The sequence below is a fragment of the Solanum stenotomum genome, chromosome 5 (assembly GCF_019186545.1).
Source record: "Solanum stenotomum isolate F172 chromosome 5, ASM1918654v1, whole genome shotgun sequence".
NCBI lineage: Eukaryota > Viridiplantae > Streptophyta > Magnoliopsida > Solanales > Solanaceae > Solanum > Solanum stenotomum.
The window spans coordinates 3,748,296-3,766,363 of record NC_064286.1 but is presented as its reverse complement, the minus strand read 5'-3'; the positions used below and the strand labels follow the sequence as shown (position 1 = coordinate 3,766,363).

The following is an 18,068-nucleotide window of genomic DNA, read 5'->3' as shown; positions in this document are numbered from 1 at the left end:
GTGAATATCCAAATAACGAAAACACGAAATTCCTCCAACTTTTTCTAAAGGGGTTAACTTTCCTCCTATTATGATCTACTGCTCCAAAGTTGCTCATTTTTATAACAGATCTCTTGGTTACTCTGGGAACGGAGGGGGTCGGGGAAGAAGATATCCTACCTCAAAATCATATCTTTAACATCATCCAGCTTATATATTTATTAAGAGTTCCGGTCACTACATAAGTGGCTTCTCTGAGCAAAATATGTAAAGAACTTTAATCTTTTAGCCTACAAGAGAGTAGCTTCAAGTATACACAGCAGATACCGGGTCAAATAGAGAATCCTAATTGGAGAAGTGCCATAACATGTGAGAAAAATAAAATGTCAGAGCTAACAGAAGCTCCTCAAAATTTACCCGTTTGTTAAAAATGAACCCACCAAGTTAGAAAGAACAAAACAACACCTCAAAAGAAAAGAAAAAAGGGTTATACAATAAGTTGATACAAAATAAGAAGTGAGCTTTACATCAGTCAGATTATTTAAGAGTACCATTCACTACATAAGGTGCTGCTTTGAGCAAAATATGTTTAAAAAGATATCTTAAAAGTCAATCTTTCAGCCTACAAGAGTGTAGATTCAAGTATATACAGGAGATACAGTGTTCCCTTTCAGGTATTTAACAAACTGAGCAGACCAATTTTGAAAGAACAAAACAACACATAAAAAAGGAAAAAAAGGGTAACACAATAAGTTCATACAAAATCGAGAAATGTTGGGTTCGGTCCATAAATTAGACCTTTAAATCATTCAGCTTATATCCTAATCAAAGTTACACCTTCAAATCATCCAGCTTATATACCTACTAAGAGTTCCATTCACTAATAAATGGCAGCTCTGAGCAAAAATACATAAAAGAAATTCAATCTTTCAGCCTACAAGAGAGTAGCTTCAAGTATATACAGCAGATATAGGGATAAATAGACAGCTCTGATTGGAAAAAGCGCTACAACATAAAAGAAAACAAATGTTAAAGCCCAGAACAAAAGCTCCTTATATTCCTTTTCAGGAATAGAACTTGATGAAACCGACAAAATGAACACCACCAAGACAGGAAGAAGTAACCTAAGTTGCGTGGACTCTTCACTATAGATTCCGCACGCGTGTCAGAATCTCCAAAAATACACTATTTTGGAGAATCCAACATTCACCCATTGACATTTTTAAAGAGTCCGAGCAACAACATCAATATTACACAACAATATCAACAATCTTATATATCTACTGTGAGTTCTATTCATCATGTAAATGGCTGCTCTGAGCAATAAAATGTTAAAAAAGATTCAATCTTTCAGCCAACAAGAGCATAGCTTCAAGTATATACAGAGAATTCCAATCATCAAAGTACCAACAGAAGCTACTCAAACTTCCCATTTGACAAAATAAGCAATACAACACACCAAAAGAAAAAAAGGGGTTACATAACAAGTCCATACAACATTAAGAAATAGTCTTTTTCCAGTTTCTATCCACTTTCAGAAGCTCAACAAACAACAGGCACAGCAAACTGAAAGAATATAACACAAATTACTACAAAATGAGAAAAAGGGTGTTCAATGCTATACCTTTCTTGAGTAAAAAACCACCTGCCTGAAAAATGCAGTAACAGCACTGCCATAGCCAAGAACTTGAAGGTTGGTCCAAACAAACCCTACTTAGTCAAACTGATTTTAACACACTCACTCTCTCTCTCTTTTCTTGAAAAAAAAAAAAAAAAAACTTAAAGCTTTGTTCTTTCTTCTTTATTTGTCTTGTACTACCATTAAAGACACTGAGTTTTCAAACAGTGAAGACTATTTCTTTGTTTTGAAGATTTTTGTGAGCGTTTAAGAAGTGGGGTTTTCCCGAGGTGCACGAATTACGAGGAAGAAAAGAGAGGAAGGGGGCCAAAATGTGCATAGGGAATAAGTTCGAAACGGCTACACACAGCACAGCAGCAGCAACAGAGCTCGTAATTTTCAAAAGTAGTCAGAAATTGTTCCCACTAATGTTTATGGTAACACTCCCTCCAATTTTATTTTCTTTTAATCAAACATCCTATTATTATCATTATCAGAAGCGAATTCAAAATTTGATAATTGAAGTCATGGTTACAATTCTACAATTTCAAACTTTATCCTAAGAATTGAATCGTTCAGAAACATGAAAGATCGTTTATAACTGGCTTGAAAGCGGCATAACTTAGTGTGATTGGAATTCGACTTCCTTATGACCACAACTTACTTACTTATATTGTATTTCTTCATTTGTTAACTCCGTCCAGGGGCGGATCTATGAAGGGGTGTGGGGTGCCAACTTCGACGGAAACTCTATATATACATAGGTATATATATATAATATTTATATAAATATAAAGCGTGTCACCCAGAAAACAAAATTGGCTTGTGGTGCCACGGTAGGAGGGCAACTTTAGAAGGTTGATGTTGCGGGTTGTACCTATTTTTTTGAGAAATTTGCTGCAGACGTTTTTTAAGGAAAAAAAAAGGCTTCAAGCACGTTTTTTTAAGGAAAAACAGCTAGCACGTTATTTTATTTTTTTTATAATTGTTATTGACTTAAATTAAATTAATTACATTATTACTCCTTTTACTTGTAAAGTTGACTTTGATTTTACTTGTTGCTACGGCAACTGTGGAGAGAGCATTTTCGTCAATGAAGCACATAAAAAATGAAGTGCGGAATAGTATTGGTAATCAATATTTAAATGATTGTCTAGTGTGTTACATAAAGCGTGATGTATTTATAAATGTTAGTAATGATGCCATTATCGATTATTTTCAGAATATGAAAACTCGTCGAGGACAATTGTAAATGAATGATGAATATTTANAAAAAAAAACTTAAAGCTTTGTTCTTTCTTCTTTATTTGTCTTGTACTACCATTAAAGACACTGAGTTTTCAAACAGTGAAGACTATTTCTTTGTTTTGAAGATTTTTGTGAGCGTTTAAGAAGTGGGGTTTTCCCGAGGTGCACGAATTACGAGGAAGAAAAGAGAGGAAGGGGGCCAAAATGTGCATAGGGAATAAGTTCGAAACGGCTACACACAGCACAGCAGCAGCAACAGAGCTCGTAATTTTCAAAAGTAGTCAGAAATTGTTCCCACTAATGTTTATGGTAACACTCCCTCCAATTTTATTTTCTTTTAATCAAACATCCTATTATTATCAGAAGCGAATTCAAAATTTGAAGTCATGGTTACAATTCTACAATTTCAAATTTTATCCTAAGAATTGAATTGTTCAGAAACATGAAAGATCGTTTATAACTGGCTTGAAAGCGGCATAACTTAGTGTGATTGGAATTCAACTTCCTTATGACCACAACTTACTTACTTATATTGTACTTCTTCATGTGTTAACTCCGTCCAGGGGCAGATCTATGAAGGGGTGTGGGGTGCCAACTTCGACGAAACTCTATATATACATAGGAATATATATATAATATTTATATAAATATAAAGCGTGTCACTCAGAGAACAAAATTAGCTTGTGATGCCACAGTAGGAGGGCAACTTTAGAAGGTTGATATTGCGAGTTCGAATTCCATTTGTATCTATTTTTTTGAGAAATTTGTTGCAAACGTTTTTTAAGAAAGAAAAAAAGGCTCCAAGCACGTTTTTTAAGGAAAAATAGTTGGCACCTTATTTTATTTTATTGTAATTGTTATTGACTTAAATTAAATTAATTACATTATTACTCCTTTTACTTGTAAAGTTGACTTTGAGTTTACTTGTCGCTACGGCAACGGTGGAGAGAGCATTTTCGTCAATGAAGCACATAAAAAATGAAGTGCGGAATAGTATTGGTAATCAATATTTAAATGATTGTCTAGTGCGTTACATAGAGCGTGATGTATTTATAAATGTTAGTAATGATGTCATTATCGATCGTTTTCAGAATATGAAAACTCGTCGAGGACAATTGTAAATGAATGATGAATATTTATAATTTTAGTACTCCCTCCGTCCCATTTTATGTGGCAACATTTGACCGGGCACGGAATTTAAGAAATAAATGAAGACTTTGAAATGTTTATCAAATTGCCCTTTAAAAGTAGACTCACTTTTCTCTCTCCTCATAAATGTATTAGAGTATTATTTTAAGATTAAATGGGACCAACAAGGATAAAAGATGAATTGTACCTTTAAATATTTATCATATAAGGAAATGTGACATTCTTTTTGGGACTGACCAAAAGGAAATTGTGCCACATAAAATGGGACAGAAGGAGTAATATTATTGAAAGTTTTAAATTTGTTAACTTCATGCTTTTAGTGTGGAGTGTGGATTTGTAATATCTTATTATTTATATTTTATTGATTGATTTATGATATATATCGAAAAGACGAATAATTTAATCAAATATAAAATTAATTTAATCGATAAGTCTATTTGGTATCCACGAACTCTAAATCCTGGATCCGCCACTGACTCCGTCTGTATCTGAACATGAACTTAGGACGCGTTGGACCAATGCACCAATTATAGATGATTTACGTTTAATTATTTTGAATAATACTTTAAATTTTCATGTATAACCATGATTGTTGAATTGAAATAGATTCACGCTCGATTATTTCAAATAATATTTATATTTATAGACTTCTCTTACACTCAATTATATTGAATAATTCGCTCTCATATATTTCGTCTTGTTATTAAACAATCCAACTAATTTAAAATTGAGACATAGTTGATTTTATATCCTTTCCATAAAAAATATATTCATCCATAACTCACCCAATATATTAAATTCACAATTCTTGACAATAACAATCGCTTGAATATATGTCCACAATTCCCCTATTAGTCTCTATGCTATAATTTGTTTTTCTTACTTTAGTTTTCAATATATTTCGATTTTTTTTTTCTAATTTGATAATTCTTTAATTTCGATATTTTATATGATATGTATAAGATCACAAAAGAACACTTTAATACATCACACATATCTTTCATTTCATAAAATTTTAAAAATATTCAAATTTTGTATTCAGTTAAATTAAGACAAACAAATTAAAACACGAAGAGTAAGCATTTAATGATAAAACCTTTGCCTTGATATTCAAGCAAAGGCCAAGGATGTCAGTGGCAATTAATTATTTGATTTCACAAGACTAGAAAGAAGCAGCTCTTATTTATTGCATAGCCCAAAATTTGCATGGCTAGCTTACAACTTTGAGCTACATCCATAACATGTAACAGCCAGTATAGTCTGGTCTCCAGAAATAGCGTTTACCGATCACTTTTCGATTCTATCTTTAAAAAATTATTGTAACTACGGAGTTACAAATAAACTCGATGACACTAGCTATTTTTCAATTACAACTGCTAACAAGTGACTATTACATGTAGATTTAGAATTTTAAATTTATGCATTCTAGTTGATAGGACAACAATTGTGTTTGGGATAGGTTACATACACATATTAAGTAGATTTATAAATAAAGGATCCAAGCAAAAGTTAGTGAATTCTGCGGAACCCTTAACTTCAATGGTAGATCTGCGCCAAATGGGAATCATAGTCTTTTTGGGCGATAGTAAATAACAATGTTCACTAGAAAAGCATTCAAGAGAGAAGTTATAGAGCATATACCACCACCAACAACAACAGCTACGCCTTAGTCTCAAACAAGTTGGAGTCGCTATAGATCAATCCCCACTTTCATTTCAATTCATGAAGAGAGGTCCCCTAAGACACAACCTTACACATAATTTAGCAAATGAGAGGTTGAATGGCAAGAAAACAAACAACAACAACATACTCGGTGTAATCCCAGAAAATGGGATCTGGGGAGGATGAGTGTATGCAAACCTTACCCCATACCCCTAAAGATAGAGTGATTGTTTCGGATAGACCCAAGACTCCATGAAAATGAATGACAAGAAACAATCAAAAATATTTGAAGGAAAGTAGGGAACAGAGGCAATTCTGAGTAACAGCTTAGCAAACATAAACAGCTACAATATATCATGCAATGTGTAACAAAAGATTTCAATTATTGCCATGGTGAAGCAAGAATTCTATTTGAACGTAAAAGACATGAATGTATAACTCTACAAAACACGCGTTTATCAGGTCAGAGTCAGTTCAAAGAATACACCATTAACTCTACAAAGCGCGCGTACAAAATACTGAAATAGAGATCTTTTCTAGTTTTCCCCAATACTAAAGGAAGACATCAATCATTAAGCAAATCAGAAGGAGTTGTCATATGATTGCAACAGCAACAATATATCTTCGAAGGACCATAGCAGCAACACTCCAGGTTAGCCAAAATAATCGACTAAAGGAGAGTTACACACGAACTCCATTATTCGAGACAATTCAGTACTACATATGAATTCAGTGCAATACAAATGCTTTCTTTGAATGGTTACACCAACAAACTTGTTTAAATGGGGAAAAAATGGTTGCAATAAAAACGCCTGCAGCTGAAAGAAACGTACTAACAGAATTATGTCACCTAGTCCGTTCATGGACCTAGTCAATCAAGATAACACATCCAAATCTAGTATCAAGTGAGATAAAAAGGCTAAGTAAGAAAGCCCAACATAATCAAAGCGCTATCAAAAAATTGTAACGTCCATACGCGGTCAGGTAAAAAAAACTCGACTTCTTCAAGACAAGCTCTAAGTTTATGATTTTCTTGCAAATCGAAGAAAGCACAAAATACCTATCACAGCAACTGCAGCAACTGAAGATGCAGCCGCCATTAGTAAGTCTAAATTGCCACCGGGAGCTTTAACTTTATCCTCAGCTGAAATGCCGTTAATATTGTTGTCGACGCCTCTTTCAGTATTCAATGTTTCCTTCTCCTCCAACTTCTTCTCCAACTCAGTCACTTTACTCATCATTTCTATAACCCTCTTCTCTAACTCATCTTTCACCGTATGAAGCGCCTCCTTCTCCCTTTTCCACGCCTCATTCTTCTTCACAGTTGCCTTTAAATCCTCGAGTTGATTCTTCAAGCCCCTAATTTCTTTCTCCTTCACTTCTCCTTCAGTTCGATGATCTTTTTCACTCGCTTCCAACTTCTTAACTTTCACCAATAACAAATTCCTTTCAGTCTCAATGGCTTCCAGTTTCACACTCTTCTCATTGTCACAACTCTTTAACCCCTCTAGATCCAACTTCAGTTTCGATAGCTCAGAATTCGATTCTTCCAGATCGTTCATTGAAGTTATGAGATCATGCTGCAGCCGAGACTGTTCACCCTCGAGCTCTGCTGCTCGGCCAGCTACCGATCCTAGAGCCTTATTCTCCGACTCAATCTTCTCCGCCTTCTTCTGTAACTCCACTTTTTCGTTCTGGATTTCCTCAATCGAGTGCTTAGATTTCTCCATCTTCTCTTTGATAACTTGATTCTCGCGAAAAAGTTGATTATTCTCTTGCTCTAAAGCCGCTATCTTGTGTGTCAGTGGAGCAGTTTTCAATGCAGCATCCGAATCTTCCTCTCCTTCGATCTCCACAGCATCATCAAAAACATCTCCATTGGCAGCATTCTCTTCCGCCATAGTTAAACCTGAAACTAATCCAACAACATTCAACACCTACTACGCCTCAGTCCCAAATAAATTGGAAATCCAAGAATATTCCTACCAATCAATAAATCCAAAAAAATAAAACATTAAGAAGATCAAAAACACCCTATTCAACAACAACAACATCATCATCATATCCGATGAAATACCACTAAATGGGGTCAGGGGAGGGTTGAGTGTGCGCAGACATTACCACTACCTCGTAGAGGTATAGAGGCTGTTTCCGAGAAAAACACCCAATTCACTGACCCAGAAATTAAAATTTTCAAAATCACCCAATGATGTAAAACTAAAATTAATACAAAATTTTGACAAACACCCAATTCACTGATCCAAAAATGAAAATTTTCAACATCACCCAATGCTGAAAAAACTAAAAAATTTGAAAAACACTCAATTCACTGATCCAAAAATGAAAATTTCCAAAATCATCCATTAATGAAAAAACTAAAATTTATCAAAATTTTGAAAAACACTCAATTCACTGACCCATAAAATGAAAATTTTCAAAATCACCCAATTATGAAAAAAAACTTAAATTAATCAGAAAATCTGAAAAACACCAATTCACCCAGAAATGAAAATTTTCAAAATAACCCAATGATGAAAAAACTAAAACTAATTAAAAAAAACTGAAAAATACCCAATTCACTGACCCAGAAATGATTTTATTTTTCTAAATCACCATAGAATTCGAATTACAAATACAGCATTTCCCTTCTTAATGTGTATTCAACCAAAATAACATCTACCCTCAACCCCAAACTAAGAAGATCCTCAATATCCATTTTCATTCCATATATACATACTCAAATTCTGCAATTTCATATAAAAAAAATTATTAAAAAATTGGGAAATGTGAAAGCTTACCTGAGAAATGAAGAATGTGAGTTCGATTTGGATTAGGGCTTTGCTTTGTTACTGTATTTGATTCTAAGAGATCAAATTTTTGTTCTTATTCGATTGTGATTTTTGATTGAGCAAAAAATAGAATCATGAAATGATTTTTCATAAACAGATGTTATAAAAGCCCAAATCCATTGGGCCTAGTTTAGTGGTAGTAGGGTAACCTATTATATTTGTCGAGAGTCTATCATAAACCGTCTCTCTATTCCACGTGGATAAGGGTAAGATCTCGTACATGATACACTGCATTTATATAATCACACTAAATATGTTATTGTAAGTTTGTTGTTGTGTATAGAGAGTATATTTGTGGATTATATAGATATTATTTTGTGATTATATTATTTATATGGGAAAAATGACAAATATACCCCGAACTACCGTAAATGGTATGCAGATACCCTCCGTCACACTTTTAGGACATTGGTGCCCCTGACGTCCAAAAACTAGAACATATATACCCTTTATACAAACAAACATACACGTGTCATAATCTTATCCACCAATCCGACATTTATTAAATATCGGATCAACGGATAAGGTTGTATCACGTGTCCTTATTTAGTCTTCCGTTAGAGTGAAAGGCATATATGCTCTAGTTTTTGGGCAGCAGGGGCACCAATGTCCCAAAAGTATGACGGAGGGTATCTGCATACCATTTACGATAGTTCGGGGGTATATTTTTCCTTTTTCCCTATTTATATTGATTTATTATGTTAAAATCGAAAATATATAAAGTATTTCTTTCGATATGTATAATCTTATAGTAACTTTATCGTAACGAATTAAACGATATTGTGTTACGTGAGTTTCGTGACACTATAAGTTGAATGAGCTTCAATATAACACTTGATGTCTCGCGTAAGAAAGAAAGAATAAAGTGTTTTAGAATGAAATGGGGTGAAGAAATAAAGAGTTCTTCTATAGTGAAATCATTTTAAACAAGAAATTTTTTGCTATCGATTTGTTATATGGTGTAAAGGTTAAGGTATGAGTGGGATTGAAAGTTTGAAAGGAAAAGGTGTAAGAGAAAATGATCTTTAATATTAGCTTTTTTTTTTTCAACTCTGGTGTTTGGGCTCTCTATAAGTTTGATTAAATTTGAATTTTTTAATATATTATAATTAAGTCAAGAATTTATCGAAATTTTTTTTTTCTATTTTCACAAGGTAGGAGTAAAGATGCAATCCTCTCTAAATCCTATTTGTGAGATTATACTTGATATGTTGTTGTTGTTACAAGGTCCATTTCTAAAAACAATACGCTCCTCAAGACTACTGATTAAGTATGAACGGATCTTAACCATCTTACCATCACCCATATTAATAAATCTTTAATAGGTCGTAACTCCAATTTATGTGTGACTGATTATCTATGTTTTATTTTCCTCCATCTTTTTTTTTGTGTCAACTCAATCAATATGATTCTCCAATCTTGTGAAAAATATGTTTTATAAATTTAATTAGTGGATCCACAAATTAACTTGATCATTGTTTGTTATTAATGGGAGCTAAACAATCTATTATATTCAAATTCATGGAATATTAATGATTATTAAGTCTATGACTCTTTGACAAAAACTCTCTTCCTTACACTTTGATAGATAAAAATAGGATCGTGATGGGTAATAAGTACTTATTCATTCTTTATCACATCTTTTGAGTTTGAGTTATGAGTAAATCATTGTTTTTGTTCAGTATAAACTTTTTAACATGAATCTAAATTTAATCGAGCCTCATATAAATATATATCAAATACCAATGGAAAAAAAAAATCCTTTGACAAAAATTAACATTGTACTTGAGGTCAAGGAAAATATCAAAATCTCGTAAAAAGTCCTTTATGTTAAGCTCTCATGATGTTAAAAGCTTCCTTTTTTTGTTTCCTACACAAAATTTCTAAATTTAGACAAATTAGCATTTTTGTTCTTAAAACTCATTTAAATAACTTTTTATTCACCATTCGATATTTGTTTTGAAACATGATTAATTTAAATTTAGGAGTAAAAGCTCTTTACTCGAATGATTCCGTACTCAAAAACAAAACCCCAACTTTTTAAATAAAAAACAGAAGAATACTTATCACTCTATCGCAACTTTCGATAATCATTTAAACTACTTATAAATATATACTAGACAAAAAATTTCCAAATAATTATTAAATATTAGATAAGGTAGTTGCCAAGTCTTATAGGATGTGTGCAATTAAGTCAAAGATAATTATGGGGTTGCTTTCTTCCTAAAGTCTGACAAGGATATTATCCAACTCATATAGGCTATAATTTTGTCATTTTTTATTAAATGATATGAACAAGTGGCCCAACACATTTTTATGACTTAATTCAGTTCTAAAAATAAAATACATAATTATTGTGATTGTGATAGTAATGATTAAACTATATACAATTTATCAAAATATGTTTTTCATAATATGTGTGTGGATAATCTTATAAATTCTTATTTGATTTTTTTAGTAGCCAAAATTAGACAGTAACTTCAAAATGCACATAGACTTAAATATAGTTTATAAATGAATTCATGACTATTTTATAAATAATTATATTTAGTCAAAAAATCAGTATAGTTCATTATTTGTTGATTTTTATTGATATAATTGTGAGTTTATATTTATTCTATAAATAATCAAGGAAAAGTCAAAAAATCAGTATAGTTCATTATTTGTTGATTTTTTGATATAATTATAGTTTATATTTATTCTATAGTAATCGAATATAAATGTTTTTTTTTTCTTTTTCTTATATATGAGAATATAATCTAGCATATATTCACAATAATTCTCTATTTTATTCATAATAATTCTTTTGTTACCTAAATAAGCAAAAAAAAAACAAACAAGTATTTCATTGAGAAACTTCTCGAAGCATAAAATTCTCAATAAGAGAGCTTAGATCGAATCAATAGTTATATATCAGTTTTATCCAAGCTCTTCAGATTAAAATGAATTTGATTGACCTTTTATGAATATACTAATTGACGTATGAAAACAACCTTACTCGTATATATATGTGTTTTCTCAAAATTTTCATGTGTAAAATAACTCAATTATTATTAATTATAGTATCTATTTTTAGTTTAATTTATTACTTGATATATCAATCGTGGAAGATTTTTCACGCCATGTCATTAAAAGTCAACTAATGACTATTGTAAACATTAATTAAGAGTATATATGTAAGTAAAACATGAAAACTCAATTACGTGTATAAGACCTTTACATTATTTGTGTATAAAAAATTAAGTCATATCCATATTACTTATTAGTACACCAACAATCTAATTTCATATGATTTAAGAATTATATATATATATTAAGGAAGTTCACTAATTTTTATATATTAATTTTCTAAGACATTGAAAATTTGTGTGATTTTGTAAAACGTGTTCAATTTTAGTTGAGACTCTACAAGATATATTCGATTCCAATTAGGATTCTTGAAGGTTATTCTACTTTAAACTCTAGTTCATGCCTATATAAAAGTAACATCTCCAATACTCAGCAAATTTATGAAATATTCACAAAGATCAATGATAAAAAACATCTCGAATATTCTGCAAATTTATGGAATATTAACGGCTTTCGGAGGAATCTAAAGAGAGAAAAGAATCAGGGGAAGAACAAAATTGTACCTATATTATTTTATCAATAACATTCTTGTTTCTTCAGGTTTTGTTGATATTCTTGTTTGTTCGAGTTTTGTTTATATTCTTGTTTCTTCGGATTTTGTTTATGGTTGATTTTGCTCAAATATCTAAGAGTTTTTTTACACAAACCTCATAGTGTTAAGAGTTAATTACATCATTTTCCTATTTTTTTTCAAATTATAAAAATCCCTTAAATTTAGTGGAATTCGGATCCCAAAACGTCCAAATACTTCACATCTCAGTTTCTGATACATCCCTTAATCTCCCAATTCATTGGGTCTCGGTTTCGGAATCATCACTCAATGTTGCGATGTGCAAAGTGATGTATATCCGAGAATAAGAGAGAGTATGAATTTTTGTCATTTTTTCAAGTGGTAGGAAATTTTTAAAAAATATGGTTAAATAAGTTGTGTATTTAGATAAAAAAAAAAAATTTTAAAAATTGTTGCAAATACTATTTTTTAAAATATTCCGCTAACTATAAAAGTTCTATTTTGCATGATCTTTACAATTTTTAAACATTTGGTATTTGAAATTCATAGTTCAATCGATTCGATGAGTACATAGAAGTCATTAAAGGGAGACACATTATTTAATAGCACTTACTTCGTCTTTCGTAAAGAATTTATCTTTTTCTGTTAATTCGTGTGAATTGAATAAAAAAATATTTAATAAAAATTAAAATTGAATCGAAAAGGAAATCTTTATTAATTCTATAAATCGATTGATTTTATTCCCTATTTCTTACAAGAGGATGAATTATTTTCTTGAAGGATTAAAAATATTGGGTTCGAATCTCCTAAAAAAATAATTTGAAAGATTCAAAATAAAAAATAAATAACATTTTCTATGATAATATGTGTACAAATCAGGTTTCATTCATGTTACACCATAGTTTAATTTTATACCTATGGTAGAGTCAATTCTCTTATGATACTATTTTGTGCACAATATATATTGTTATTATATAATTATTCTAAATATTATTTGGATTAATTACTTGGATGGATTCCTTTTAAAAAATAATTACTTATTTTAAATATACACTCTAATTATTACCATTTATAGCAATATATAACAATAGTATCTACTTTATTAAAGTTGTGTCAGCTTTCTCTCTTTCGCTTCTTTCTCTTTTTTCTGTGTCTCTCCTTATTAAGCAAGGATGACAAAAACTTTTTGATGAATTAAATAGTGAAACAAACATATCTCAAATGGAAGTTTGCTCATCTTGATTATTATTTTTCTATTTTATTTGAATTTTTATCATGTTTATATTATTTTTTTTAAAAAAAAAATNAAAAAATTTAATGCATTTTGCATTAAATGTTTAATTCTCTTCTAATTCAACTTTAATATGTGTGTAATACATTTTTAATTCATTTTGCAACTTAATGTCTCTTCATTTGTTACAATTAGATTACTTGTTTAATTCATTATTGATACAAGTTTTATTCAGTCTACGAATCATTGACTGCTCTTTCGTTTGCTACATTTTGCGTTTATGTTTAATTCTGTTCTAATTCAACTTTAATATGTGTGTAATACATTTTTAATTCATTTTCTAGTTCATTGGTGATGTGCAAGAAAAAAACATGACAAATCAGATTATTTCACTACTACTAAAAATGTATTACACACATATTAAAATTGAATTAGAAGAGAAATAAACATAAATGCAAAATGTAGCAAACGAATGAACAGTCGATGATTAGAAGACTGAATAAAACTTGTATCAATAATTAATTAGACAAGTAATCTAATAGTAACAAATGAAGAAACATAATAAATTGTCAAATGAATTAAAGTTGAATTAAAAATGTATTACAAACGTATTAAAGTTGAATTAGAAGCGAATTAAACATGAATGCAAAATATAGCAAACTAAAGAACATTATGTTATCAGTAAACTGAATAAAACTTGTATTAATAATGAAATAAACAAGTAATTCAATCATAACAAATCAATCAATAAACTACAAAATGAATAGACTTATATTAAAAGTATATTACACAAATATTAAAGTTGAATTAGAAGAGAGATTTAAACATGAATAAAAAAAGTAACTAATGAAAGACCAATCAATGATCTATAGAGTGAATTAAACTTATATCAATAATAAATTAAACAAGTAATCTAATAGTAACAAATAATAAACTACAAAATGAATTAAATTTGCATTAAAAGTGTATTACACAATACTAAATTAGAAGAGAAAAATTAAGAATAAATGAAAAACGTAACTAATGAACGATAAGACAATAACCTATAGACTGAATTAAACTTGTATTATTCATGAATAAAACATGTATTATATGTGTCTTATAAATTATTTTGATTTATCACTAAGAAAATGAGGGACGGTTGCAATATGTATTAAAAATGTATTGCGCATATCTTATAAATGTATTATTAGTGTGTTACCTAAATTATTCTTGTTGGTATCACTAAGAAATGAGTGAAGTGTGCAATATGAATTATTCATGTATAAAACATGTATTATATCTATATTTTGATTTGTATCACTAAGAAAAAGAGCGATGTTTGCAATAGGTATTACAAATGTATTGTGCCTATATTAAAATGTATTACAAGTGTGTTACTTAAATTATTTTGGTTGATATCACTAAAAAATGAGTGAAATTTGAAATATGTATTGAACATGTATTGTTCATGATTTTAATACAATTATGAAATATATCTAATATAACTATTCATTTAAGAATAGTTATTTAAATGAAAATTTCTAAAAGAAGAAAAAGAATTAAATAAAAAAGAGAGGAGAAAGAGAAAGAATGGCACAGAAAGAGACGATGAAGAAGAAAAGTAAAAAGAAGAAGCATAAGAGAAAAAAAGGCAGAGAAAGAAGTGAAGAAAGATAGACAGCACAATTTTTTAATTAAAAAAAAATGTTATATTTAGTTAGAAAATTTATATTGCCATATATGATAAATATTTTTTTAATATAGGATATTTATGTGATTTACCCATATTATTTCTACAACTCTAACTATATAAAAAATATATTTTTAGTAACTTACACAATTTTTTTAAGTTAGTTGAGAAGAAAAAGAAAACTATATCCTAAAATTTATATTTAATGAGCAAGTGGAATTTAGCAATGTTTATATCATGTGAGTGAAAAAATCAAACCTTCTTATCCACTATTTTTTGAATGTTGAGATGAGTAATATGTGTATCATTCCTATCCTATATATTTGTGTAAATTTGAAGTTCCGAAATTGCCCTTTTTTAAATTTGATATTTGTAATTACGCAGCTTGATTAATTCATATATTTTGTATTGCGTAAGGATCATTAAAGAATGAATTACTATATACTAGGAGATTTTCTATTTCAGGACACAAATTCGAAATCTCATTTTAACACTTAGAAGATATAATTTATTGGAGTAACGTTAACTAGGAATAGTTTAAGCTCTGATTCCATTTGACCTTTGGTCATAGAATTTGAAGTTGAAATTTAAAATTTTGAAATTATGAAGTTGTGATTTTTGAAATTTGAAGTTATGTTTGAACATGTATTTTACTTTAAAATTTTTGAAGAAATCTAATCAAAAACAAATTTAAACGACTATTTAATTAATATAAAAAAATGTTAGCTCAAATTGTTGACAACTTAAATAATCTTTTTATAAAGTAAATAAGTATTCGTACTAAAAATGCGTCGATTATTTATGGAGAAATAAATATTATCAAGATTTTCATTTTAGAGAAAAGAATGTGAAATTGATTCGGGAAAACATTTCATGTTTTTTTAATAGTGAAATTGTACCTTTTGAAATTCTTTTAGTTTTTTAATTGCTGTTTAGGTTATATAATTATTAAAAATTATATAATAATTAATTATGTAGATGGTAAATTGACAATCGTTCAATTTAGTTCAACTTTTTGGTACTTAGATCCATCATGTATGGGCTTGCCCTTTTTTTTCTCCTTTTCTAATTTAATGTTTGACAATTATATTTGAGTCTAACTAATTTAAATTTACGTTACGTAAAAAACTATTCAAAAGTATCTCTTACCAAAAAAATTCTCTATAGACTTACCTATTATTTTAATGCTCATCATAAACTTCACCTATAATTATTAATTAGTGGTAGTATTTTGTAAGATGTATATGATTGCATAAATGTGATTTTTTTTAATCACTAATAGGACAAAGATTTAAACTCTAATCTTTAAGTTTGTATAATTTTTAGTTGATAGTTATAAAATATTATGGTGTTAAATTTGAGTCACGTAAATAAGAGTTATTTTTTTATAATCTTTAATAAAAAAAATTATATTTAAGTCACGCGAATAAAGTTATTTTAGTATAATATTTTTAGGGAGAGATTTCAAGCTCAGTCTTTCAAATAAATTATCTTTGGTAGGTAACATACTTTTTTTTCTTTCGAAATTAGACTTCTTGACCAAAAAAACAAAACTCTTATTTTATTTTTTTATATATATTTCATTGATAATCATGAAAGATTACGATGTCAAACTTGAGGTACGTGAATGAAGTCATTTTTTGACAAAAAAGTATTCTTAATAAACATTTTATAATTTGAATTGTGTGAACAAAGTTACTTTTAGTATAGTAGGTCCTTAATGAAAATCTCGAACACAAATCTTGTAAGTGAATTGTCTTTGACAAATAGTAATTTTATTTTTAAAATTTTGATTTTCTGATAATTTTTTTTAACTTTTAGGTTTGTGTATTTTTAATTGATAAGTATCAAAGATTATGATGTTGAACTTTAGATGTATGAATAATGTTATTTTTTTTTTATCAAAGACATTCTTAATACTAAAGAGATTTTATATTTAAATCGTGTGTGTAAAGTTACTTTTAGTAAAATATATTCCTAATAAAAGATCATGAACTTAAATCTTACAAATAAATTATATGATTAGAAAATACCTTTTTCTTCTTCGAGATCTAAACTTTTTGACAAAAAAAAAATAGTCTTTTACCTTGAGTTTATATACTTTTAACACTTTGTTTGAATGGTTGTTGATATTGTTCCATAATACTCCCTCCGTCCCTATTTACTTGTCCATATTTCCTTTTTTAGTTGTCCCTATTTAGTTGTCCATTTTGACAAATCAAGAAAGAACAACAAATTTTTTCCTATTATACCCTTATTTACACTTCTTGAAAATTGTAAAAGTGTATGTTGTTTCCCTCCAATTTATTTCACTTGAATTCAAATAAGTGGTTGTAATTTTTAAGTGAAAAGTTGTCATAAGGGTAAAATTGTAACTTCACTGTGCTAATCATTGTTGCCTTAATCTGTGTGTCATTTCTAAAGTGGACAACTAAAAAGGGACGGAGGGAGTATATCGTATTATATTATATTGTATAATGGTTGTTGATATTGTTTCATAATATATTGTATTATATTATATCGTATAGTATTATATTCTTTTACTAAATATGACGTTTGGATAGATTGTGCATTATTCATCTTGACATAATGTCACACACCAATAATTTAAATGATACACCTATAAGAAAAATTGGATACGATGATAACGACATAATCACACCAAATAGATTATCACATAAAATGAGACTTCTCGTCATTACATAACAATAGATTTGTATGATACAATGTAATAAAATTTAAATAACAACCAAAACAAATATTATATTTAAACTAATAATACAATACATAACTACTATCCAAACAAAATAAGTAGTTGATAATCATTAAAGATTATAATATCGAACTCGATATATCTTTAGTTAAAAAATTTATACATGCAAAAAAAAATTTTTTAATCAAAGATCTCGAATACAAATTTTAAAATAAATTATCTTTTGACTTTTTCGACACGAATCTGAATTAATTCAAAGGTAAAAAAAACTTGAAGATCTTAAGCATTTATTTTTCTTTACCTTTTG

At 29.1% G+C, this 18,068-nt stretch overlaps 1 protein-coding gene across 2 annotated transcripts; it reads right to left on the bottom strand.

Moving 5' to 3' along the window:
• Positions 1 to 6,595: 6,595 nt before the first annotated feature.
• LOC125866207 (peroxisomal and mitochondrial division factor 2) lies at positions 6,596 to 8,592 on the bottom strand. Of its 2 annotated transcripts, none has more exons than XM_049546521.1 (2): positions 8,455 to 8,592; positions 6,596 to 7,571 (listed from the first exon to the last, which is right to left on the bottom strand). In XM_049546521.1, exon 2 carries the CDS (start codon positions 7,555 to 7,557, stop codon positions 6,679 to 6,681), a length of 879 nt encoding a protein of 292 aa, XP_049402478.1. In that variant the 5' UTR covers positions 7,558 to 7,571; positions 8,455 to 8,592; the 3' UTR covers positions 6,596 to 6,678. The 2 variants fall into 2 exon arrangements, with proteins under 2 accessions (XP_049402478.1, XP_049402477.1); XM_049546520.1 differs by having other exon boundaries at positions 6,596 to 7,565.
• Positions 8,593 to 18,068: the final 9,476 nt, after the last annotated feature.

What these genes read in the sequence shown, in the direction of transcription:
- LOC125866207 (XM_049546521.1), bottom strand. Translation starts at nt 7,557, where the DNA reads ATGGCGGAAGAGAATGCTGCCAATGGAGATGTTTTTGATGATGCTGTG.